Source organism: Oryx dammah, unplaced genomic scaffold, assembly GCF_014754425.2.
Source record: "Oryx dammah isolate SB20612 unplaced genomic scaffold, SCBI_Odam_1.1 HiC_scaffold_8, whole genome shotgun sequence".
NCBI lineage: Eukaryota > Metazoa > Chordata > Mammalia > Artiodactyla > Bovidae > Oryx > Oryx dammah.
Window position 1 is genome coordinate 8080177 of NW_024070192.1, and position 26579 is coordinate 8106755.

General features: G+C 42.4%; 3 protein-coding genes across 10 annotated transcripts in view; 2 read left to right on the forward strand and 1 right to left on the reverse strand.

The window, feature by feature from the left end:
- The first annotated feature begins 16 nt into the window (after window positions 1-16).
- Window positions 17-6072, forward strand: METTL23 (methyltransferase like 23). Of its 2 annotated transcripts, XM_040244639.1 has the most exons (5): window positions 17-392; window positions 2991-3095; window positions 4375-4612; window positions 4697-4781; window positions 4932-6072. In XM_040244639.1, the coding sequence occupies exons 2-5, from the start codon at window positions 3012-3014 to the stop codon at window positions 5104-5106; spliced, it is 582 nt and encodes a 193-aa protein (XP_040100573.1). In that variant the 5' UTR covers window positions 17-392; window positions 2991-3011; the 3' UTR covers window positions 5107-6072. The 2 variants fall into 2 exon arrangements, with proteins under 2 accessions (XP_040100573.1, XP_040100574.1); XM_040244640.1 differs by lacking the exon at window positions 17-392 and having other exon boundaries at window positions 3007-3078.
- Window positions 5538-8808, reverse strand: SRSF2 (serine and arginine rich splicing factor 2). Of its 5 annotated transcripts, XR_005721728.1 has the most exons (5): window positions 8177-8808; window positions 7636-7946; window positions 7257-7360; window positions 6517-6624; window positions 5551-5995 (listed from the first exon to the last, which is right to left on the reverse strand). XR_005721728.1 is itself a non-coding variant. In XM_040244632.1 (3 exons), the coding sequence occupies exons 1-2, from the start codon at window positions 8536-8538 to the stop codon at window positions 7643-7645; spliced, it is 666 nt and encodes a 221-aa protein (XP_040100566.1). In that variant the 5' UTR covers window positions 8539-8806; the 3' UTR covers window positions 5538-6624; window positions 7636-7642. The 5 variants fall into 5 exon arrangements, 2 of the variants coding, with proteins under 2 accessions (XP_040100566.1, XP_040100565.1); XR_005721727.1 differs by lacking the exon at window positions 7257-7360 and having other exon boundaries at window positions 5538-5995; window positions 8177-8806; XR_005721726.1 differs by having other exon boundaries at window positions 5551-6624.
- Window positions 8809-8988: 180 nt separating this feature from the next.
- Window positions 8989-26579, forward strand: part of MFSD11 (major facilitator superfamily domain containing 11) — a 28163-nt gene continuing 10572 nt past the window's right edge. Inside the window, exons 1-9 of one of the 3 annotated variants that reach the window (XM_040244590.1) lie at window positions 8989-9395; window positions 9675-9848; window positions 10346-10401; window positions 14012-14119; window positions 14686-14765; window positions 14874-14970; window positions 18133-18191; window positions 18727-18871; window positions 22580-22620. In XM_040244590.1, coding sequence (XP_040100524.1) covers window positions 9753-9848; window positions 10346-10401; window positions 14012-14119; window positions 14686-14765; window positions 14874-14970; window positions 18133-18191; window positions 18727-18871; window positions 22580-22620 — 682 coding nt within the window. In that variant the 5' untranslated portion in view covers window positions 8989-9395; window positions 9675-9752. The other 2 variants (XM_040244591.1, XM_040244592.1) reach the window with 2 other exon arrangements.

Here is a 26579-nt window from a genome sequence, read left to right on the forward strand (position 1 = left end):
CGGTCGCGCAAGGTGTCTTTTTTGGCTCTCTTCCGGCCGGCTAGCCGCCGGGTCCACCTGTTCTGTGTCTCGTTTGCCTGGTGTGGGGGTCTGTTCTCGCCGCGTGGTCGTTTCGTCGCTCGAGGGGTGCTTCCCCCGCTTGCCGTCGGGTAGTAGCGACCTGACGTGCGCCGGGGAGACGGCCCGAGCCGACCCGGGGGTCCTCGCGCGTGCAGCTTGGCAGCCTGGCAGCCCGGCGCTCTCCCCTGCTCCCGGCCCGCACGGAGGCCACCGACTGCTCTTCGGACGAGGGTGGCCTCCGAGGGCAAGTGGTCCGGGCCCAGCGCTTTCGGTTCTCGGAGGGGTCGGGTCTGGGAGATGAGGGGGCCATACTGGAGGTGTGCGTCCCGCAGGTGCGTGCCAAGGCACCCGGCGGGAATCGCCTTGGGGCGGTAATGTTTCTCAGCCGGCCTGGGGCTGTAGGGACGGGTATAGGGGAGGCGGTCAGGGGCTTTTTCATTCAGCCTTCGGGTGAACCCGCAGAGCCAAACGGTTTGGTATGAAGCCTTTTGGCAGATTAAATGTCGAGAAGGGGAACTTCTCCATACCTAATACTTCTTGCTGGGAAAGTGACATTCTTGACACCTAATTTTTTTAATCTTGTTGAAGGGCGTGTTAATTGAGATTTATCTGGGACAGGGGATTCCAACACTCATTGATCAAATAAAGTTTCTGGGGCTTGGCCTTGCTTCCTTTCAGCTCATGGCTGCCCCCAAATTCTCAATAGCAATTATATATTTCTTATGCGTCCGATTTTTCAAAGCATTTTCACGTTGCAGCTTTTCATTTGATTTTAACAGCAGCTGGTGGGGTAGACCTTGGCAGTAACGGTTTTGAATATGAGAAACAGGTTAAGAGTTGAAGGCTGGTGTGGAATCCGTTTCTGGCAGTCTCTAAAAGCCTTCGTGTTAAAATTCTCCTTTGGATTTCTTCCCAGATTTAGGAAGTGGGTGAAGATACACCTTGTGAAAAGATACATCTTTAATTAAAAAAAAAATGTTGTAATGGGGTATTGTTGAAGATATGTCTTTTTTCTTTAATTACCTAAATCTGGATAACTCACACTTCAGATCAGAACTCCTTCATTGTACTCCAGGGTAAAATCCACCAGGGCAGGCATTTTTGTTTTATTCACACTTAGTATATTTTTTTAGGTAAGAAGTGTATTTATTTAGAAACACACTCCACAGACAAGAGTGGGCCATTTCAGTGGGTTAGTGCAGCCTAGGCACTAATATTTTTGTTGAGTGTATTGAATGATTATGTTCAGACCTTCAGTTCCTTCACCTTTGATATTTTTACCTTTTCAGCCTATCACCCTGGCAGGGGCACCCTTTATGAAACAGACTTGCAGTTTTGCAGTTTAACAGTCACTAACTTTGTATACTTTGTACTAACTAGTTTTCATTGAATTTTCCTGACATTCTATGAAGATAGTGTTTTGCAGTTGAGGAAACTGAAGCACAGGTTAAATAACTTGAGTGAGGTCACACAGCTAGTATTGATAAATTACATTTCTCAAGTTTGAACTCAGGCAGGCTTATTCCAGAGTTGTGAGCTGTTAACCTTGCCTCCCTAAATACCATCCTCATGATTCAGTGCCGCCCCAAAGGCTTTACAAGTTGCCTGCCTTCCTAACTCCAGGACAGCTCTACTCAGACCTCATCTGAGATGCCATCCTAGAACCACACTGTTCCTCCTTAGCATTAGCACGTTCCTGCTTGTGCTGTTGCTCAGTTTTGTCTCTTTGTGACCCCATGGGCTGTAGCCCGTCAGCTTCCTCTTTCCAGGCGATTTCCCAGCAAGAGTACTGGAGTAGGTAACCATTTCCTTCTCCAGGGGATCTTCCCAACCCAGGGATCAACGCCTGGCCTTCTGCATTGCAGGTGGCTTCTTTACCACCTGAGCCACCAGGGAAGCCCGTTACCAGGTTATGCCTAGCTTAAACCCTCCAGTATCTTCTCACTGCACTTAAATAAAAAGCTAAACTTCTGGTGGCCTACAAGGCACCACAAGTCTGGTCTTTGCTTCCCCTCTGACCGATGTTTGTACTATGCAACCCTGCCACCAGCCCTCAGGCCCACACTGCCAGGGAGAGGGCCCTGGGAGAGGCCTTGGCCTTTGAATCATCCTCTCCCTATCTTGAGCAACCACCTTGTGGTCACTGCCCACCCCCATTACTCTCACATCCCTGTTACACTGTGCTGGTAGCATTATTACCGAAAATATTTGCTTGTTGTCTCTCCACAGTAAGATACACACACACACACACACATACATATATATATACACACACACACATATTCCATGAGTTACATCCTCAGCCTAAAATAGCCACTAAGCCACAAGCCACTCAGGCCCTGGATAAATTCTAGTTAAGTGAATTATGAAGAATGTTTATCACAAAAAGGAAAAATAAGTGCTTATCACATTTTATTATGGTTTTATATTCCCTCTCCCCCACGCAGGGGGCTTCTCTGATGGCTCAGTTGGTAAAAGAATCCACCTGCAATGCAGGAGCTGCTGCCGCTGCTAAGTCGCTTCAGTGGAGACCCTGGTTCAATTCCTGGGTCGGGAAGATCCACTGGAGAAGGGATAGGCTACCCACTCCAATATTCTTGGGCTTCCATTGTGGCTCAGCTGGTAAAGAATCTGCCTACAATGTGGGAGGCCTGTGTTGGGAAGATCCCCTGGAGAAGGGAAAGGCTACCCACTCCAGTATTCTGGCCTGGACAATTCTATGGACTGTAGTCCACGGGTCACAGAGTCAGACATGACTGAGCGACTCACTTCACTTACCCACCCACAGGAGGTAAACTAGAGAACAAGGAATTGTCATTTTTGTAATGGATGCCAGTGCCACGCATTCAGTAATTGTATAAATATTCTGACTTCCAGCATGTTGTTTATGTTATGTTGTTATTTATGGGATATAAAACATTTCTTTTCAGGTCCTGCATCTTCAATATGGAATGTATGTTTGGCCCTGTGCTGTGGTCCTGGCCCAGTACTTGTGGTTTCACAGAGGATCTCTGCCAGGCAAGGCTGTCTTAGAGGTAAAAGTGCCCTTGAGGTTTGCAAAAATCCTAGATTATAAGTCTGTATGCTGGTTATTGCGTTTTGTTAGATATTTTTAAGTCAGGGATGATGTGGTCAGTCTCCATGGCAGGTGAGTTAAAAACACTTTTTAAAGTATAAGTGAAACCCATTGACTAATCTTAAGGAATCTTGGCGTGGAAGCAGTCTTTGAGGCCATCTTTCTAGGGTGTCCCAACAGGGTCATCCAGGCTCTACTATACCACTGCAGCCTTTCTTGAAAAACTGCTTTCATCTTTGAAAATCTTGAGATTAGTTTTAAAATGTATACAGTGCTTTCTCACTACTCCACCTGGCTTGACTGCTGAAAGGCTTACAGAAGTAAACTTAAGTCATTTGCAGAAATGGTACTATGCTTAAACCCAAAGGCTGAAGACAAATCAGAAGGTTAAGGACACTTATCTTTTGCAAAAGCATGTAAATGAAATGAAGGCATTTGGTGCATAATTCGGGCTCAAAGTAGTGACGGTTTTTAGCTACTCAAAAAAGGTTGGGAATCTGAGTGCTGACCCTTGAACAGGAAGTATGTTTCAATCCATAGCAATAGTAATGTTTATGAAGGGACTTCTTAGTATTATGCAAAGTGTAAGTCCTTTGCTGCCCTAAAGACCCAACTGGAAAAATCCCAAGTAAAGTCATGCTGTAGACCTGTCAGACTTTAGCCATGTTACTTAAAATTGGTAGTAACTTAATGGCTTGTGGTACATTCAAGTCACCCACTGAGCTTCTAGAGACCTGGTATCATAATTAGCAGCTCCTTATAGATCATGAGAACTAAAGTGACTGAAGGTCACTATAGTGCTATAATGCCCTGGACATCCTAAACAATGGAACTGCTCAAGATATGGTCCCATTTGGAAATGGTTGATCCTCAAACAGCTCAGTGATTGGAGCACCCACCCTTCACAAAACTCAAAATCCATGTAAAACAGGTGGTGGTTCCCACATCGCAGGACTCAAGAAACTGGACTGCAGAGTCCTAGTTACAGAGCTTCCCAGTTCAAACCTGTAGTTGCAGTTGAGGGCCCTTTAAAATGGTGAAATAGACCAACTCCTTTGACCCAGTTAGAACTGTCATAAGTTTAAAGGAAGTAAGTGTTGAATGGTGTTTTATAGACATGGAAAATTCAAATTTACACTGACCCTGTACTTAAAGGCCAATGCAAGCATGAAATGAGAAATCATTTGCCAAGATCCACAACTTGTTGCAGTTCTAAGCAAAACCTTTGAACTTATTAGATTGGTGCTGGAGTGAGCCTTCCAGGAATCGTGGCTGCAAAATGTGGAGCTGAAGTTACACTGTCTGACAGTTCGGAGTTGCCTCACTGCCTAGAAATCTGTCAGCAAAGCTGCCAAATGAATGATCTGCCTCAGGTCCATGTTGTAGGACTCACCTGGGGTCATATATCTCGGGATCTTCTGGCTCTACCACCACAAGACATTATTCTTGCATCTGATGTATTCTTTGAACCAGAAGGTAAACCTTTTTTTCTTCTCAGGAGTCAATTTAACCACAGATACAATGGAATTAAAAGTTTATTAAAAAGTCTTTTCTTCCCAGACTTTGAGGACATTCTAACTACAGTTTACTTTTTGATGCAAAAGAACCCCAAAGTCAAATTGTGGTCTACTTACCAGGTAAGAAGGTAAGCCTGAATCCTGGTTTACTCCCAGTTTTATTAAAGTTAATGCAAGCCTTACTACTCATTCAGTGTCTAACTTAAGGAAAAAATGAGAACATATCTAAAGTAAAACAAGAAAAGCTTGTTTTTTAAAAAGTAATTTATTTTTTTCAGTGCTGACTGGTCACTTGAAGCTTTGCTCTACAAGTGGGACATGAAATGTGTCCATATTCCTCTGGAGTCTTTTGGTGCAGACAAAGAAGATATAGCAGAATCTGCCCTTCCAGGAAGACATACTGTTGAAATGCTGGTCATCTCCTTTGCAAAGGACAATCTGAATTACACCTAAAAACTGTTTCGGGACAATGTCAATACTGCTCAGCAACCTGGCAAGCCAACTATGTGACTCAGACCACTTCAGCTTCTTGAGTACAGTGGGTTTGAAGATGGTCAGATCTGCTGGCTTTAGACTGTGATGGGTCACATAACCATTAAGACAAAAATTAAAACTATAATAAAAGAACCTGGATTGTTCCTAAATTATTAAAATAGGGCATAAATTAGGTTATAAGAAGGGGGTTATTCAACTTTTAACAAAGTGCTACCTTAGAGCATTGAGGAGAGTAGGTGCTGACCTGGCATTTCCACTTTTTAACTTGGGGTGGGGGGGGGAAATCAACTACCAAACATTCACTTTCATTCTATACAGTCAGTAACATTCACAAGATAATTGCACAGGTCTTTCAAATAAATGAGAGGGGAAAAAAGATCAACAACATATTCTGAGAAAAGCTAACACCAAGAAAACGTTTTAATTAAACTACAGAAACAATGGCTATAGTACAGAATATTCATGAGCAAAAAGATACACCATGTTATAAGTACTTACAAAATTACAAACCATTTGTTTGCTTCCTTAACATTTTCCATATTTTAAGTTCGTACATGAAGATGATCAGATTTACCATTTTGGGGGGAAGAGGAAGAAAAAAAAAAAAGGTGTATTTATCATCGCTAGATGTGCTCACTGTATGCTCCATTATTTATATGCAAGGCCCGGGTGACTGGAAGTGCAGTTGTCAGGCATTTTAATAAACTGGACAGCCATTTGTTTCTGCACGACAAGGCATCTTTACACAGGAGCAATCAGGAGAAAACAGGAAACAGCCAAGCACTCTGCACTGCAACACGCCACCTTAACAGCTAACCAGCATTACTCAACTGCTACACAACTGCGCCTAGTGCACAAAAATACATAAGAGAAGAGATTAGAATTGTGTTTGGTAAACAATCCTTCCCAAAAAAAAAAAAAAAATAAAAATCAAGTCTTTTCACCTGAAAAGTCTTTATACAAATTTGGGTTCTGTTTACCATTTAGACCTGAAGGTAAATAACATATACAAATAAATTTACACCAACTTTTGTAGGGTTTTAATTTTAAGGTAGGAAGGCAATGTTGAGTCAATCTCTTGACAGCTTTAGGCTGTGTGTAATGGCTGCACACGTTTCCTTAAAAGTCAGGAGGCCACAAATTAGGTTACCAATCTGTTTAATTCCAAACAAAAAAAGTCAGCACTATATAAACAAAAAGGAAAATTTACCTCAAATATCCAAGTCAATAATGAAATCTGAAGTCGTTCACCTTACTAAATTACAAGAAATTTGAATAACAGCAAAAAAAATGGCACATAAAATGAGTTTGCCACCTGAGGCAAAGCTTAAAACAAGTAAAAAGTTAGACAAAATGTTACAAAATAACCTTTTCAATAGCCAGTTGCTTGTTCCAAGGACTCTTCTGATGGACTGAGTACTACCGGGTAAGTGGTCCTTTCCCCCAAGTCCTTCTTTATGTTGCTTGTCGACACATCTAGGTTTGAAAAGAAACAAGCTCAGTTTACCTTCCATTAACAAAATCACCAAAAGTGCACATGGTTTCAATTTCAGTACTTACTAAGGATCTGGTGAAACCAGTAGGTTACAGAAAGGTTCCAACCAGCCATTATCCATTTTTTTAAAGGCCCAATTAGGAAACTTTCACAAAGGTTACCATCAGCACTAAAAATGTGTGTTTATGTTATGTATTCTTGGCCAAATGACCAAGGTGAAAAATGGTAAGGGGGGATAAAAAAGTAGAAAAAAAAAAAAAAAGGATGGGGGAGGGTTGGGCTGTATCCAAACAAAACAATTAGTCAGTATATTTTAAGTTTTTAGTTTTCAAATGAAACCATTGGCATTTTAGAATGCTTTAACATCTGAGCTACTTAGGGCCCTTTCCTTTTAAAAAATAGGACCAAACAATTTGAGAGTTAAAGACACACTATCCTTTCCCCACCCAGTGCAATCAATACCTGTAAACTTTTGATTCCAAAAGTTCATTGCTTCTTTTTCGCAATTCGTTTGCCACATCCATTAGAATATGAAGTCCCAGTCAGTACAACAATAGTTGAACTGATTGTTTTCTCTAAGAGGATAGTGCATCTTTAACATTTAAAGACAAACCTGCTCCAATACACGCCCACAGAAACTGGTCCCTGGAGGATCAGCCAAATCAGTTAAAATCTGCAATACTGGCCAATATTCTTTTATCAAACAGGAGACCGCAGCTTTAAAGGGGAAAATGCAGACGTTGGATAAAAACAGCAAGAAATAGTCATTTTCATTAATAGGTCTCAAAACAGTTCATGAAACAGCCATTATCTAAGCTTTATACACATCCTTTCTGCAGACCCCTCTTCAGTATAACTCCCAAAGCCGAGTTAGCTCAGAGCAGTACTCCTAACATCAGGAGCCAATTTTATGTTAATACGGAACAAAACAACTACTACAAACCCCATTTCTGAATTCGGGCCGTGAAGTCTCGGAGTCGCGCGAACCTTACCATTTGCTTAAGAGGACACCGCTCCTTCCTCTTCCGGAGACTTGGGAGGACTCTTGGATCGCGACCTGGACTTGGATTCCCTCTTGGACACGGGTGGAGGACTCCTGGACCTAGACCTGGATCTGGACCGCGAGCGAGATCTGGAGACCGACGAGGACTTGGACTTGGATCTTCGCGCCGATCTGGACTTGGAGGTGGATCGCGATCTTGAGCGAGTGCGGGACCGGGACTTGGAGCGGCTGTAGCGAGATCGACTCCGGGACCTGGACCGGCTCCGACTCCGGGATCTGCTGCGGCGACGCCGCCTAGGGCTGCGGACAGGGACAGCGGCGCGTCAGGGTTCGGCGGCCCCGCCCGCGTGCTCCCGCCCGCCCAGGCCGCCATTATCTCGCCGCCAGACGCCATTTCCCTGGTCGCGAGCCCGGGTCCCCGCCCTCCCGCGCCCCGCCGACTCGGCCCGACCGCCACCACGTGTCCCCGTGGGCCTTTGTGAGTCAGCCAGGCCCTCCCGGAGCCCCGGCCGCGACGCCCGCCTGCTTACCTGCGGCTCCGACGTCCGTAGCCGCCGCCCCCGTACCTGCGGGGCGGGGGGCCCCGGCGGCTATGGTGCGAATCCGGGGGGCGGCCGTAGCGTGCCATTTGCACCCGCAGCTCGCGGCCGTCCAGTACGGCTCCGTCCATGGCATCCATGGCGTCCTCGGCGTCGCGCTTGTCGTGGAAGCGGACGAAGGCGAAGCCGCGGGACTCCTTGGTGTAGCGGTCCCGCGGGATGTACACATCGCCGACGCGCCCGTACTTCTCGAACACGCGCCTCAGGGTGTCGGGCGAGGTGCGGTAGGTTAGGTTATCCACCTTGAGGGAGGTCATGCCCTCCACATCGGGAGGCGGGCGACCGTAACTCATGGCTCTGGAGAGTCGGGCCGGGGCTACGCGCCGACGAACTAACGCCCCGGCGGGCCCGCGAGCTCGGCTGCAGCGGCAGCGGTTTCCTCAGGTTAGCTCGGCTCGACGCCGCGCCTCTTTCCTGGCGGTTGGTTTCCGCGTGGAGACGTTTGGAAAGGCCGAACTGGAAACGTCTAGAAGAGAAGGGCCCAACCGACTCCACCAGAGAAGCAACTGGGCCGGCGGCGGCTGCAGCGCCCGTTTATATCCCTCCTCACAAAATGGCGCCCGCGCCACCCGGAAATGAATCTTCTGATTGGCTCATCTCACCCCGCCCCTCAACGTCCCTGCCACGCGCCCCGCCCCTGTCCGGCGCGCTTGCGCAGAGTCGGCGGGCGGGTCGAAAAGCGCGGAGTCACTGCAGCTGGGAGGGGGAGCGCGATTGGCCGACAGTTGGAAAGCCCGCGAAACGCTCCTTCCGGCTGCGAGGCCCGTTGTGACAGGAGGAAAGGGAGGGGCTCCCCTGCTGGGCTCCGCCTTCTTTTCGTGCCAGTTTCTAATCTCTCAGCTTTGCTGCTGGAACCTCCGCCCTCTCTGTTAAGGGGTATTCGTTCACCTTGCCCCTCTGTGGTTCCGTCTCCTATGACCGGCTTCGCGGCCTCCAGGCCTCCTTCCTCAATTCCTGACTCCTTCGCTGGGTTCCACATTTTAGCCTCCGCCTTTCCGGAGCCCTCGAGGTCCTCCCTGCTCCCTCCGAGTGGATGCGGGAGCCCTAGCCGCGAGCTTGCGCTTCCCCGGCCGCCCTGGACTACAATTCCCAGCGAGCCTAGTGGCCGGCGTCTCGGCTGCGGTCAGGTGACCGGGTCGCCTGACCTGAGGTGAGTCAGGGCGAGGCGGCGGGGCCGTACCGGCTGCTACATCTCGCCCTTGACTGCTGATCCTCTCTTGGCTCCTCAACTTGGAGCAGCAACGTTCTTTCCTCTTCTCAAGGTGTTGGGTCCTTCCCTACTCGAATCGTGTGTTAGAAAGTTCCTAGCTAAGCCTGTGGGGAGAACTTCACCCTAAGCTCCGAATTCTGCTCCAAGACCTGGAAGTTGACTGCTTGGCTGCCCTGCTCCTGGATCTGCCTCCTCTCACCATCTCATTTCTTCTCCCAGGATTACAGTGGGTTCACCTGGAGGAGAGCTGACTGACTGCCCTGGGGTACTGCTGACTTCCAGCAGAGTTGAGCCAAAATGTCCCCGGAATCTAAAAAGCTTTTCAACATCATTATTTTAGGAATTGCCTTTATGTTTATCTTCACCGCCTTTCAAACTTGTGGAAATGTAGCGGTGAGTTGGACTTTGTTCCCCTCCTTTGCAGTGTTTGTCATAATGCATTCCAAAAATGATAACGTTATGTCTAATAGTACGCTTAAGTTTCACCTTTTATTTTGTCTCCTAACACTTCCTCGTTTTCCCTGATAAGATTTGAGTTCATGTGTCAGACATCTCTTAGTGGGGTCGTTTATTTCTCTGATCTGATTTGGGGTTTATATATTGACCTATTCATTTTTTTACCTGTATTAAGGACTATATTAGTACTTGGACAGTTAAGGGAATAAACGTAAAGCCTAGTTATAGATGGTCTTCAGCCCGCCCCACCCGACCTGCCCGCCTTTGGTTTGCTTTCCATTCTGTAGTCCTTTCCCTTCTCTCCTGTTGGGATTTCTGTATTAAGTATCCAGCATCTTGAATTTTTACTTTATTCTCACTACTTGGAGACAGATTTTCTGAGGGGGAGGGAGATTACAAAACGTTTTCATTGATTAGTTTTATTTTCTACACAGCAAACTGTCATCAGGAGCCTAAATAGTACAGATTTTCATGGCAGTGGATATACCAGGTATCGTACTCTATGATTGGTTCTACTTTGTATATCCTAGAAATTGCTTAAAAGTTCGTCAGAGTCACAGACAACATAAGATACTGTGATTGGATTGTTTTTTCTTCTTTGTATCTAGACTGTTAAGGTGATGAGTTTAGGTTTCAAGTAGAATTAGACACTGAGTTTGAAATAGGAGGTTCAAAACTTAATTGCTGTGGTATTTTAGGAAATTGCTTTTATGTGATCAGTTTCCTTGCTCAGGTTAATGTGTGTAAAGCACTTAGCAGAGTGGCTGGCATTTAATAAGCACTCAGGTATTGTCATAATTACATCTTCCCAATCCTAAACAGAGGATGTTTTATAAGACTCTTGAAATGTTTGTTGGTCTTCCTGTTTTTCTAATTTCATAATTATTAATATACTGTCATCAGGAGCTTTTAGATTTCAGTTAAGGTGTTTAAGGTGTTTATTGGCAATTTTACAGGTGGAGAAAATGAAGTGAAAAGCTCTTCATAGGTCCCTAGTACATTGTGATTGAAGTTGGGAATGTAACTCATACATGCATATAAACACAAACAGATTTCTTAATTTCTCTATGGTTAAATGTAGATTGTGGTCAGCTCCCCCTTCCACCCTCCCCAACTCTTCTTATTTGGTTCTTTGTTATCTAACCTCAACCTGATCTTATGTATAATACTTCAGAGTATAAGAATGTTAATGTCCATTTTTCTAAGTGACTAAAGACGCTTACTCCTTGGAAAAAAAGTTATGACCAACCTAGATAGCATATTGAAAAGCAGAGATATTACTTTGCCAACAAAGGTCCATCTAGTCAAGGCTATGGTTTTTCCAGTGGTCAGATATGGATGTGAGAGTTGGACTGTGAAGAAAGCTGAGCGCCGAAGAACTGATGCTTTTGAACTGTGGTATTGGAGAAGACTCTTGAGAGTCCCGTGGACTGCAAGGAGATCCAACCAGTCCATTCTGAAGGAGATCAGCCCTGGGATTTCTTTGAAAGGAATAATGCTAAAGCTGAAACTCCAATACTTTGGCCACCTCATGTGAAGAGTTGACTCATTGGAAAAGACTCTGATGCTGGGAGGTATTGGGGGCAGGAGGAGAAGGGGACGACCGAGGATGAGATGGCTGGATGGCATCACGGACTCGATGGATGTGAGTCTGAGTGAACTCTAGGAGTTCGTGATGGACAGGGAGGCCTGGCGTGCTGCCATTTCATGGGGTCGCAAAGAGTCGGACACGACTGAGTGATTGAACTGAACTGAATAATAATATCACAATTTTTACTAATGTGTTTTCTTCATATATATATTGTAAAGAACAGGGGAAAGAATCATTGGTATTTGAGAAATTTATACAAGCTAAAGAATGATTTACTTTGGATTTATAAATAGTGGCTTATAAACTTTTGAAATGGTCTTAGTCACACTTTGCTACATGTATACTGGGACCAGGGCTGCAATAGCTGAATAATGTTCAAGTGAACCATTCAGTTCAGTTCAGTCGCGTCCGACTCTTTGTGACCCCATGAACCACAGCACTGCAAAATTCTTCAAGCCAGACTTCATTAGTACGTGAACCGTGAACTTCCAGATGTTCAAGCTGGTTTTAGAAAAGGCCAGAGGAACCAGAGATCAAATTGCCAACATCTGCTGAATCATCAAAAAAGCAAGAAAGTTCCAGAAAAACATCTATTTCTGCTTTATTGACTATGCCAAAGCCTTTGACTGTGTGGATCACAATAAACTGGAAAATTCTGAAAGAGATGAGAATACCTCTTGAGAAATTTGTATGCAGGTCAGGAAGCAACAGTTAGAACTGGACATGGAACAACAGACTGGTTCCAAATAGGAAAAGGAGTACGTCAAGGCTGTATATTGTCACCCTGCTTATTTAACTTATATGCAGAGTACATCATGAGAAACGCTGGGCTGGAAGAAGCACAAGCTGAAATCAAGATTACTGGGAGAAATATCAGTAACCTTGGATATGCAGATGACACCACCCTTATGGCAGAAAGTGAAGAGGAACTAAAAAGCCTCTTGATGAAAGCGAAAGAGCGAAAAAGTTGGCTTAAAGCTCAACATTCAGAAAACAAAGATCATGGCTTCTGGTCCCATCACTTCATGGGAAATAGATAGGGAAACAGTGGAAACAGTGTCAGACTTTATTTTGGGGGGCTCCAAAATCACTGCAGATGGTGACTGCAGCCATGAAATTAAAAGACGCTTACTCCTTTGAAGAAAAGTTATGACCAACCTAGATAGCATATTGAAAAGCAGAGATATTACCTTGCCAACAAAGGTCCGTCTAGTCAAGGCTATGGTTTTTCCAGTGGTCAGGTATGGATGTGAGGGTTGGACTGTGAAGAAAGCTGAGCACTGAAGAATTGAGGCTTCTGAACTGTCGTGTTGGAGAAGACTCTTGAGAGTCCCTTGGACTGCAAGGAGATCCAACCAGTCCATCCTAAAGGAGATCAGTCCTGGCTATTCATTGGAAGGACTGATGCTAAAGCTGAAACTCTAATACTTTGGCCACCTCATGTGAAGAGTTGACTCATTGGAAAAGACCCTGATGCTGGGAGGGATTGGGGGCAGGAGGAGAAGGGGACGACAGAGGATGAGATGGCTGGATGGCATCACCAACTCAATGGACATGAGTCTGAGTGAACTCCAGGAGTTGATGATGGACAGAGAGGCCTGGTGTGCTGCGATTCGTGGAGTTGCAAAGAGTTGGACACGACTGAGCAACTGAACTGAACTGAATTGAAGCGCAGCACGCCAGGCCTCCCTGTCCATTACCACCTCTCGGAGTCCACCCAAACCCATGTGCATTGAGTCAGTGATGCCATCCAACCATCTCATCCTCTGTCATCCCCTTCTCTTGCCCTCAATATTTCCCAGCATCAGGATCTTTTCAAATGAGTCAGCTCTTCGCATCAGGTGGCCAACATATTGGAGTTTCAGCTTCAACATCAGTCCTACCAATGGACACCCAGGACTGATCTCCTTTAGGATGGACTGGTTGGATCTGCTTGCAGACAAGGGACTCAAGAGTGAGCCATTATGTTGAGTTAAATAAATTCTGGTTTAAACAAGTTATAGCTACATGATTATTTATAGCAGTGAGATTTCATGCCACTGCCAGGAGTTGTCAGCTAAATCTGTAGGGCAGACTGGTTGATGAGGGCCTCTGGAATCAGATTCCCAGGGATGAGATTCTGGTTCCACCATTGACTAGCTGTCCAGCTGTACTTTTGACAAGTTACTTGACCCCTCTGTATTTCACTTCTCTTTTCCATAAAAAATAATATGTTCTTCATGGGGTTGTGTTAGCTGCTATAATAATTCACTGGTATATTAAAAATCATATTGTCCAAGGCAGACTGATTCTTTTCATTTAACAGGACTTCAATATTTTGAACAAGTGAAAACTTTAATGTGACATTCAGTGCAAGGATGTAGTTATGAATTCTGACTAAAGAATATGAGTGGTTATTGCAAAAAAACCACAAAACTGTAGACTCTAATTAGGTTTGAAAAAAATTGAGCTTTGAGACAGTGTTTCAAGAGTTTTTTTTTTTTTTCTCTTTTGTATGTTATGTGTGCAGCATGGCAATTATATATGGAGTGTTCTCTGCTTCAAATTTGATTACACCATCAGTGGTTGCCATTGTAGGACCTCAACTCTCTATGTTTGCTAGTGGTTTATTTTACAGGTAAGTAATCCCGTTTTCTTTTATTTAATTAGAATGCCTTCAGCTTCTTTCAAGGACATAGTAAACTTGTGCTTTGAACTTGCTGACTTGGTTGGAATAGATTATAGGTAGTGTTTTAGAGGTTTGGCTCTCTACTTGATGCTTAGTGGTACTATTGTTATAAAGTGATGGGATTTGTGTATATTTGCTTTTCTTTTGCCACTAATGTATATAATATCCAAAAACCTCTTTCTATAGGCTTGAAAAGAACTCAGGTAATAATCTTATTTTGTATCAAGTAGATTAATGGGAATTAAATTTTTTCTGGGCTACAGAACTGTAGTCCCACTGTGTGCTGAGCTCTTTGGCAAAGGCAAGTCGCAAACCTTCATTCAATGTTTGAGTTCACAAATTTGAAATAGTAAGTTAAGAAATGACATTTGTCCTCTTTTTTCCAACACTGGAGAAGCCCTTTATAGCTTGAATTTTGAAAGAAGAGATCCCTCAGAATTGATTCCTAGAAGGCATAATTGACATTCTGTTTCAGGTATTGTTTGACTGTAATACGTTGACCTGTTATATTTTAGCATGTACATTGCCGTTTTTATCCAGCCTTTCCCATGGTCCTTCTACACAGCCTCTGTTTTCATTGGAATTGCAGCTGCTGGTAAGCATTTTGACTTCTATTTTCTGAGTCTAAGAGTATTGTTTATATGTTTAATATATAAAGCTAAATGCTTTCATTCCATTGATAAACTTTTGATTTGAATTTTAGTACTTTGGACAGCACAAGGAAACTGCCTGACAATAAATTCAGATGAGCACACTATTGGGAGAAACAGTGGAATTTTCTGGGCACTCTTACAATTTAGGTAATAATTCTTATGGCTCCATCTTTCCTATAATTTTTTGGTCAGACCATTTTTTTAGATCCCAATTATGTTGAGAACTCAGATCTTTTTACATGAGTTAAGTTCCCAGATACATTTCATAGAGATTTAAAATTTTATGGGATTACTTAAAGATGCATGGATCTACCTCATTGAAATTTATTATTAGCAAATGGAAAATAATATTAACCATAATGTATATAGCATTTGCTATACTTTAGGTGGCTCACTGGTAAAGAACCCGCCTGCCAATGCAGATTGGGTTCAATCCTGTGGAGCAAGTGTATGATACCCACTCCAGTATTCTTGCCTGGAGAACACCAGTGGACAGGGAAACCTGACAGTCCGTAGGGTCACAAAGAGTCAGATAGGACGGAAGTGACTTGCAGGCATGCCTACTTTGTACATATCTAACATGCTACTGGGCTCTTTAATCTCAGTAATAGTTACAATCTCCTATGATAAGAAGGTATTATCTCCAACAAAAGCTTAACTAAAAGTTAAGTAACTTATCCAATCATGTAGATTCCAAAGGCCATTTGGAATCTGGCCTTTCCAACTGCCCACCCAGTTATGCTACTTGACAACCGTTAACAATTAAATTTTCAAACAGAGACTAACTCTATGGCCACTGAAGGATACAGCATGTTATGTATTTCCACAGTAAAAAGCAACAGCAGGCATGCTGTCATGGAATCTGTCCTGAGGATTTACCCTCATATCCTAAATGCCTAAAATTTTGGCTTTGGTAAGGCTTAACAAAAAAAAGAAATGCAAAAAGGCAAAATGGTTGTCTCAGGAGGTCTTACAAACAGCTGAGAAAAGAAGAGAAGCTAAAGGCAAAGGAGAAAAGGAAAGATACGGCCGTTTGAATGCAGAATTCCAAAGAATATCAAGGAGAGATAAGAAAGCCTTCCTCAGTGATCAGTGCAAAGAAATAGAGGAAAACAATACAATGGGAAAGACTAGAAAATTAGAGATACCAAGGGAACATTTCACTGCAGAGATGGGCACAATAAAGGACAGAAATGGTCTGGACCTAACAGAAGCCGAAGATATTAAGAAGAGGTGGCAAGAATATACAGAAGAACAATACAAAACAGATCTTCATGACCTAGATAACGACAATGGTGTGATCACTCACCTAGAGCCAAACATCCTGGAATACGAAGTCAAGTGGGCCTTAGGAAGCATTACCAGCACCCATCTCACACACTAGCAAAGTAATGCTCAAAATTCTCCAAGCCAGGTTTCAACAGTATGTGAACCATGAACTTCCAGATATTCAAACTGGATTTAGAAAAGGCAGAGGAACCAGAGATCAAATTGCCAACATCTGTTGGATCATCGAAAAATCAAGAGAGTTCTAGAAAAACATCTACTACTGCTTTATTGACTATGCCAAAGCTTTTGTGTGGATCACAACAAACTGTGGAAAATTCTTAATGAAATGGAAATACTAGACCACCTGACCTGTCTCTTGAGAAATCTGTATGCAGGTCAAGAAGCAACAGAACTGGACATGGAACAACAGACTGGTTCCAAATCAGGAAAGGAGTACATCAAGGCTGCATACTGTCCCTCTGCTTATTTAACTTATATGCAGAGAAATCCTGGACTAGATGAAGCACAAGCTGGAATCAAGATTGCTGGGAGAAATATCAATAACCTCAGATATGCAGATGACACCACCTTTATGGCAGAAAGCGAAGAACTGAAGAGCCTCTTGATGAAAGTGAAATAGGAAAGTGAAAAAGTTGGCTTAAAACTCAACATTCAGAAAACTAAGATCGTGGCATTCGGTCCCATCACTTCATGGCAAATAGATGGGGAAACAGTGGAATCAGAAACTTTATTTTTTTGGTCTCCAAAATCACTGCAGATGGTGACTGCAGCCATGAAATGAAAAGATGCTTGCTCCTTGGGGGAAAAGCTATGACCAATCTAGACAGCATATTAAAAAGCAGAGACATTACTTTGCCAATGAAGGTCCCTCTAGTCAAAGCTATGGTTTTTCTAGTAGTCATGTATGAATGTGAGAGTTAGACCGTAAAGAAAGCTAAGTGCTGAAGAATTGATACTTTTGAACTGTGGAGAAGTTCAAAGAATTGATGCTTTTGAACTGTGGAGAAGACTCTTGAGAGCCCCTTGGACTGCAAGGAGATCCAACCAGTCCATCCTAAAGGAAATCAGTCCTGAATATTCATTGGAAGGACTGATACTGAAGCTGAAACTCCAGTACTTTGGCCACCTGATGCAAAGAACTGACTCACTGGGAAAGATTGAAGGCAAGAGGAGAAGGGAACAACAGAGGATGAGATGGTTGGAAGGCATCACTGACTCTATGGACAGAAATTTGAGTAAGCTCCAGGATTTGGTGATGGACAGGGAAGCATGGCATGCTGCAGTCCTTGGAGTAGCAAAGAGCTGGACACGACTGAGCGACTAAACTGACCTGAAGGCTTAACAAATATGAATATTGTTTTAAGGGGTTGTATATCTGGAGTGTAAGTGAATGATTTCTTCCCTGTTGCTGTTTAGTCGCTGAGTCCTGTCTGACTCTTGTGACCCCAAGGAATGTAGCCCTGCCAGTCTCCTCTGCCCATGGGATTTCCCAGGTAAGAATACAACAAAGGAGTGGGTTGCCATTTCCTTCTCCAGGGGATCTTCCCAACCCAGGGATAGCAGGTAGATTCTTCACCACTGAGCCATCAGGGAAGCCTGATTTTTTCCCTAGGAAAGTGCTAAATAAAGTATTTGATTAGATGCAGATTAACGAAACCATTGATATTTTCACCAGTTCTTTAAAATACAGAATTTTAGAGGTAGAGTAAACTTGTTTCCTGGATGTCATTTCCAGACTCCAATACATCACATGTTTCAAAGTGAGTCAGGTCTTTGGAAGCTGGTTCTGAATCAGGTTGCTCTCATGTGGAAGGAGACTGAGTTCCCTCTGGGTCAGTTGAGTTTTTCAGAAAGAGGGTGAAGTCGATACTTCTGAATGACTTACGGCAGGTAGATAACTTCGTTATGTAGGCCTCTCTCTCTCTTTTTTTTTTCTAACAAGGAATGGAAAAATTATTTTAAAGCCCATAAATATGAAAATAACTTCCCAACATCCTCTCCCTCCTTTTCTTCCCCCAGCTTGTTCTTTGGAAATCTCTACATATATTTTGCTTGGCAAGGGAAAACTCAGATATCAGGTTTGTTTTATTCACTGTGCTTTATTCAGATACATTCAAAGCAAAATAGCAGTTCCATGAAAATTCCCAGTATGCCTGGTTCAGATTGTTCTAGTGAACTTTGGTACTCTTAAGTCCTCTCAGATTTTTGCTTTTAATATCTTCCCTTGGATTATATTATTATACTAGGATTTACAGCTTGTGACTGCGCTTCAAGTAGCGTCTCAAAGTGTGGGAGAAGATTGTGTATGTGTGGGTAGACTAATCAGTTGTCAAAAGAGTTTTTAATTCGGTTGTTTTGTCTATACTCTGATTAAAAGAATATGATTAAGTTCTTATGCTGTTTTTCTTTTGGCTTATAAGTATTTCTCTAACTGAAAGACAGAGGTGGATGTATCCTATTTATCTCTTTGTCCTAGGTTTTTACTGATGCAGTAAAGTAAAATTAGTGATAAAGTATGTGAATAGTTATAAACAAAATACTGAACATGATACTGACTCTGGAATTGTTTGTGTGACTAGTGCTATCTACTTTCATCTTCTTTTTTCTCTCTAGAGAGTGACCGAAGAACAGTGTTTATCGCCCTAACGGTGATTAGCCTTGTGGGGACAGTACTTTTCTTTCTCATTCGGAAACCAGATTCCGAAAATGTCCTGGGAGAAGATGAATCTTCTGATGACCAGGACTTGGACATCAATGAGTAAGAAGTTGGAAACGTTCCTTTCTATTTTAAGCTATATTTTGAATAGATAACAGTCTAGAAATTACAAACCTGTTATAGCCCTAACTGATATCCAGTATTAGGCAGACATGAGAGGAAAGTTTTAAAGCAAATCAGCAGGGAAAGAAGATAAAGAGGACTTGTCAGGGAGGAAGAAGGGAAAGGAAGATAGAGGTGGGGGAGGTAGCTAAAAGGTTTGTGGAGGGATTTTAGTCTCATCCCAGGTCACTTCCTGTGTGACCCTGGACAGTAGCAGTGTTCCCTGGACTTTCTCTAGGCCTCAATTTCCTCCTTCAGTTCAGCAGACATCTTCTGTGTTTTAATGTGTGAGGATATGGGCTCATAAAGTTAAATAGAAAATAGTCCTCGGTCACTTTCTTGGATCCAGGCTTCAAAATTTCCAGTCATGTGGTACAAGTGAGTGGCAAGGCCACCAACAGTCATCAGAGATGAGCCGTGGTTATACCCACGCTCTGGATTTTGCACTAACCTGTGATGGTAGTTTCCACTGACATAATCCCTGCAGGGAAATAAGTACATAGTCCTGTTTTTCTAAAAATTGTGAATAACCTTGAGCATATTTCTTATGTATTTGGCTGTGCTGTGTCTTAGTTGTAGTATGTGAAATCTTGGCTGTGGCATGCGGGATTTTTTAGCTGTAGCATGCAGGGATTTTTAGTTGTGGCATGTGGGTTCTTTAGTTGTGGCATGTGGGATCTAGTTTCCTGACCAGGGATTGAACCCAGGCCCTCTGCATTGGGGGCATGGAGTCTTAGCCACTGGACCACCAGGGAAGTCCCATGTTGTTATTATTAATTTGTTTTTACAAAAGTTTATTTTTAAATGTACAGCAGGCTCTAAAACAACACTTCAATCTAGCTATAGGTGGCAACAGATGTCATAGCTGGAAATCCAGATGTTTAAATAGGAATGGAATTAAGGGCCTTTATTTCCTCAGGCACAAGGAACAGCTTGCTTTTTAATAGATTTCTTAATTCCACTTGTGGCCAGGGGGCCATTCCCTGAGAACTCTTCTTTCCGTTTCTGCTTGAATGTCTTATCTTCCTCATCCATCCCCTCGGCCTGGTTCTTGGGCTGCTTCAGCGGCTGCTGCTTGCCATCTTCAAGTGAAGCCAGACATGGAGCCTTCTGCCCCTTTCCCAGGTCCTGCCACTGAAAGCAGGGGCCTGTTTAAGTTGTAAGTAAAACTATCTAAAACCTTGCAGGTGATTTCTCTGCAGGTCATTATCTAGATTTGAAGAAAGGGGAATAAGAAGTCTTTACCACTCTTGTGTTACATGAATTGATAAATTGTGAAGCTTGCCTTATAGAATTTTATCTGTTGTTAAAAATTTTGCATTGAACTTTCTGTGCTGCCTTTTTAAAGCCCCAAAAAGGCATAAAATTCTCCAGTCACAGGATCATTAAGCATTCAGAATTTGCACTGTTCCAAGCAAAAGAGAGGTGTTTATACAAGTATACATATGTATATATATCACATATTTTTAAAAGCATAAACCAATGGATATTGGAGAAGGGGTGTCCAAATGACACAAACTTAGCAAAAATTCAACATTCATTCAGCAAATGTTAGGGGCTGTGAAGACAAATACAATCCATCCCTGTGTTCAGGGAACTTCATTGCTAGATAAGGGATCATGTAACTGTCATAAGGTGCAGTGCGGAGTGGTTCTGCTCCACCTTGTAGATCTTTCTCTCTTCCTGAATTGTCTTCCCAATCTTGAAACGTCTATGTCTTTATTCTATAAAGAGCACCATGCATGCACCAGCCATCTTCCAAAAGGTAGGGAAGAAGTAATGAGCAAGACAGAGAAGTCCCTCTTCTTATGAAACTTAATTGTAGACAGGCTGGTAGTCACCATGCATGTTAAGAAAACAGCAGAGTGAGTTCTACCAGACAGTGAGAGAGGGGGAGGTGGTGGAGAGCAGCGTGGTGAGAAGGTGTGAAGATCAGCTGATGTCTGTTGCAACAAAGGCCAGGTATGGAAGAAAGTGTGGTGGCTGCCGGAGGCCCTGTGGGATGCGCACAGTGCAAGTAGGAGCATCCACAGCGGACAGAGATGACTGCATCAGGATATGGTGGGGGTTTGGATTTTGTTTTATTATTATTTTTTTGATTTTGTTCTTGGTGTGATCGGAAGGCACTGAGGACGTGCATGGGGTCTGACTTTAAAGGTTCCCTAAAGTGGAGTCCACTCTGAATGATTTACAGTGAGTTGATTATATTTCAATAGTCTATAGCCTACAAATCAGTTCCTGCTTATTTGGGGCCTGGAGTGTGAAATAATATATCCACCCTGGTGGCTCTGTGGTAATGAATCCGCCTGCCAAGCAGGAGGTGCAGGTTCAGTCCCTGGGTTGGGAAGATCCCCTGGAGAAGGCAGTGGCAACCTGCTCCAGTATCTTGCCTGGGAAATAACAGAGGAGCCTGGCAGGCTACAGTCCATGGGGTCACAAACAGTTGGATACGACTGAGTGGCTAAAACACCACCACCACCACCCAATCTTATCCAAGTACAAGGTGAGGGTACTATCATTAAATGGAGTCTACAGAGTACTCGCTTCCAGGGATGGCATGAGGTGTTTTTTTTTTTTTAATTTAATTTATTTTTAATTGAAGGATAGTTGCTTTACAGCGTTGTGTTGGTTTCTGTCATGCGTCAGCATGAATCAGCCATAGGTATACATATGTCCCCTCCCTCTTGAGCCTCCCTCAGGCATGAGTTTTTATGGTGGGGGAAAATGTTTTCCTGTTGGTTAAAACATATTACCTTTTTTGTGTCACCTGCTCTCCTTTAGGTTTTTTTCTTTCAGTTTGTTTGTAAATGATATCTTTTCAAGATCTAGGAGTAGACTTGGCTGATAGGATGAGAAGTGTAATTTCTTACAGACTTTCTTACCATGACCTGCAAACACTTACCCTTAAGTTACTGTATCTCGTTTCCTTCTCACAGGTAAGTGATAGTGTCCCTGTTTTATAAATGAGAAAGTAAAAGAGAAATGAAGCCACTAGTCTAAAACCACACAGCTAATAAATGGCAAAGCAAGACTCCACATCGAAGCCCACGTTTTTAACCAGTTGGTGATACTACGCCCAAACCCATATAGCTGGTGATGGTGTTGCTTTTAACACTGAAGAACCACAGAGTAATTTTTTACGTAGTTGGAGTGGTGGAAATTGAGCCCTCACGATTTGCTCTTATAGTTTAGAAACAGCAAGGTAGAGGAGATTTTTGTCCTGCCTGAAGTATCATTTCTTTCATTCCTTTAAAATTTTTTTTCCTTTTTTTGTCTGGGTTGGGTCTTTGTACAGCTTGTGGGCTTTCTCTGGTTGTGGCTAGGGCTTTTCATTGTGGTACATGGGCTTTTCCTGACAGGCTGTAGAGCATGCAGAGAAGTACCATTTCTGAAAAAGACATGCATGACTCTGTCATAAATTTAATGTGAGCGAATCATGTTCTGTGGTTAATAAAGAGCCACCCAAGTAGCACTTTACTCACAGTCTCTGAAGCAAGGACACCTTGGAGCAGGGGGCATTGAGGCCACTGAAGTGTTTACCACATAGAGAACAGAGCTTTTACAGACTTAAATGAAAATGTGGTCTTTTTTTGTTTGTTCTCTTTTTCAATTTTCTGGAGAAAAACTTTTTTCTCTTTGTCTTTTCAGGTCTCCCCAGAACAACATGACAAAGGCAGTAGATGCGTTTAGTAAGTACTTTCTGCACCGGAAGTGCAGGAACTGTTCAGGAAGAGCTCCCCCCCTTTCTCTGGTAGCTTTGCATTGACAATACCCCAGTATTTTCAAGTTTCCAGGTATACTGCTCTGAAATCCGCTTGTCTCCTCAATAAGTATCTCTAACATGAGGCCTGTGAGGGATGGAGAATAATTCAGTGCCCTACCTGAGTGCATGTGTGAGGGAGGCCTGAGGAGGCGGGGGCAGAGGTTTAGGAGTATATAGGAGGAAGCAAGGACACAGACCATTTCTTCAAGCATTGCTTGTCACTCCTGAGAACAGAGCAGAGGCTCAGGTGACCCAATAATGTGTAAAACCATCTCATCTGTTGAGGGCTCTTCCTGCCTAAACCTCTTGGTGTGTTTTATTTTGTTCTCACGACAGATCTGTGAGTATCATATAATACATACGTATCATTATCTCCATTTTATAGGGAAGAAAACTGAGGCTTTGGCAAAATTATTTACTCAAGGTCAAACAAGGAATTTCCTTCTTGTTATGAGAGGCCTAGAAAGACATGTTGGCTGCTTTGGTGAACGTGCAGTCAGGCAAAGGGAGGGTGATGACTTTCAGGCTTATGGGCTGGTTCATCCAGCTTCGGTAAGACTTGATGCAGCCTCTATGCTCTGAACCCCCGCCTCTGAATGTCTCTTAATATTAGCCAAATTCAGGATGTACTTTCTAGATAGTTGTACCAGCTTTGCCTCAACTTCTCTGTAAAATGAGACACTAACACAGTGAGGGCCTCATGCTTTTTATCACGGAGCTGGTTGGTTACCTATTGTAGGGTTTGGTAGTAATAGGATATTGGGCTTTTGGGTTTGAATGGGGAGAAAGAAGGTAGCAGCTAAAAAAGATAAGGCATATAAGGTGTTACAGGGCAAGAAAATTTAAATTTAGGCAATGGTTCCTGGAAGGTGGGGAGCAATATGAAGTTAGGAGGTGGCAATGAAGCCAAAAGTAAAGAGAAAGGGAAAAGACTGTCCAGGCTTTAATTTGCTTGTGAGCCAATGTTTCATTTATTATTTAATCATGATATTCCTTCAGTTGATGCTGTAATAGGTATTGAGTAGAAAGGATTCCTGCTTATTTAAAGGCACTTAAGTTCCTCAGCTCAATATGTATATGTTTAATGCAATTCTAGAAAATTTCAATGAAGATTTTTAAATTTATTTTTTGGTCCTGATAAAAGGTTCCTCTGAAAGAATAAACATATCAATAGCCAACAGAATTTTTTAAAAGAACTTTCCCTAGTGAATATCAAAACCTATTATGAATTCATTTGAAAACACTGGAATACAGACAGCACTGGAACAGAAGTTTAGACGCAGGTCTGTGTTCATAAAGGAATGTGGAATACTGTAAGAGTCTTAAAAGCAAGGCCAGACAGCTGACTGCATGGGAAAAGTGTGAACTCATACTTCCCATCTTATACTAAAATTCCATGTAGATTAAATGTAAAAATGAAACCATAATAGAAAGAAATTAATTTGGTAGAGGAAAGCCTTTCACAGGTCTGTCAAACAGTAAGGGGAAAGTATGTTCTTTTTTACCTAAAATATAAACTTTCGATCTCTTACAATAATCAAATAAAATGGCAGGGAAAATATTTACTGTATATGATAAAGGGTTATGAACCAATAAGAAAGGTATGCGTTAGAACTGTGGTGTTGGAGAGAAGACTCTTGAGAGTTCCTTGGACTGCAAGGATATCAAACCAGTCAGTCCTAAAGGAAATCAGTCCTGAATATTCATTGAAAGTACTGATGCTGAAGGTGAAACTCTGATACTTTGGCCACATGGTGCAAAGAACTGACTGATTGGAAAAGACCCTGATGCTGGGAAAGATTGAAGGCCGGAGAAGGGGATGACAGAGGATGAGATGGTTGGATGGCGTCACCGACTTGATGGATTTGAGTTTGAGCAAGCTCTGGGAATTGGTGACGGACAGGGAAGCCTGGCATGCTGCAGTCCATGGGGTCTCAAAGAATCGGACACGACTGAGCAACTGAACTGAAGAAAGGCATAAACACTCCAGTAGAAAAAAAGTTATAAACAAAGGAAAGTTATTAAAAACTGTAAGACGTTTTCTATTAAATTTCCAAAGATAGATAAATCTCAGTATATAGGCTGTAGGTACTTAAATGCACAAGACCACATTGTTAAGAATATAGTCCTCATATTACTTTCTGAAGATAGATTTATAAGTAAGAATCAAAAGCCTTAAAAATGTTTATCCCTTTACTCCAACAATTCCACTAATAGGATTATCCTCAGAAAATAATTAAGAATTTCCCCCAAGATTTAGTTACTATTTATATTAGTGAGAAATAGAAATAATTTAAATATTCAAATACAAAGCAGCTATCCAATAGATTATTGTAGCCATTAAAATGATTACTACAAATGTTAAAAAATGTTTGCTTTGTTATATGAAAATAAATTGTAAAACAGTATAAGTAGTGAAATTTCTTTTTAAACAGCATAAAGCCTGGGAGGAGACTCATTAAGGTGTTAGATTATGGTTATTTTCCTTAAGAGAATAACTTTATTGAGATGTAATTCACATAGTATACAGTTCACACACTTATATAATTCAGTGGTTTTTAGTATATTCAGAGAGTTGCACAGATATCACCATAATCAACTTTAAAACCTATTCAGGCAGTTACCTGGTCTAGTGGTTAGGATTCAGTACACATATGGCCAAAATTAAAAATTTAGAACCTAATTATCACCCCCAAAAGAATCTCTTTGACCATCAGCAGTCAGTTCCCATTTTCTTCCCATTAGTAATCACTTTCCATTTCCTCTCCCAACCCCAGCCCTAGCCCTAGTTATCCAGTAATCTACTTGCTGTCTACAGATTTGCCTATACTGGACATTTTGTATAAGTGGAATCATAAGACTAGTGGTCTTCTGTGACGGGATTCTTAGCATCAGTTTTTGTGTGGACATTGTTTTCAGAGTTCTTCGCTGTGTACCCAGGAGTAGTGGGCTTGCTGGGCTCTGTGTTATCTCTGTGTTAAATCTTTTAGGAGCCTCCAGGTTGTTTTCCAAAGTGGCGGTACCGTTTTACATTCCCACCAGCAATGGACGAAGGTTCCAATTTCTCCACTTTCTAGAGTTGTCTTTTTGATTATAGCTATCCTACTAGCCCCTGATGGTTCAGACAGTAAAGAATCTGCCTGCAATGTGGGAGACCCGGGTTCGATCCCTGGGTGGAGAAGATCGCCTGGAGAAGGAAATGGCAACCCACTCCAGTATTCTTGCCTGGAGAATTCCATGGATAGAGGAGCCTGGTGAGTTATAGTCCAGAGGGTGGCAAAAGTTGGACACGACTCAGTGACTAACACTATCCTAGTAGGTGTAAAGTGATTTTTTCTGGCTTTGATTTGCATTTCCCCAATATCTAGGTGTTGAGCATATTTTTATATGCTTATAGGCATTTCATCTCTTCTTTGGAGAAATTTCTGCTTAGATCTTTTGCTCATTTTTTAAATTGGGTTATTTGTATTATTATTATTATTTTGGCCACACCGTGTGACTTGTTCCCCGACCAGGGATTGAACCCCAGCCCTCAGAAGTGGAAGTGCTGAGTCTTAACCAGTGAACTGCCAGGGAATTCCTTGTCTTTTTATTATTGAATTGTAAGAGTTCTTTATATATTCTAGATGAAAGTCCCTTACCACATATAATTTACAAATATTTTCTTCTATTCTTTAGGTTGATTTTTCTTGTTAGTATCTTTTAAATCATAGAATTTTTAAATTTTTGATGAAGTCTGATTTATCTACTTTATCTTCTGTTGTGTGTGCTTTTGGTGTCCTAGGAAGACTCCAAGTCAGAAAGATTTGTTCCTGTATTTTTTTTTTGTAAGAGTTATATAATTTTAGCTTTTACATTTTGTTCTGTGATCCATTTGAGTCAGGT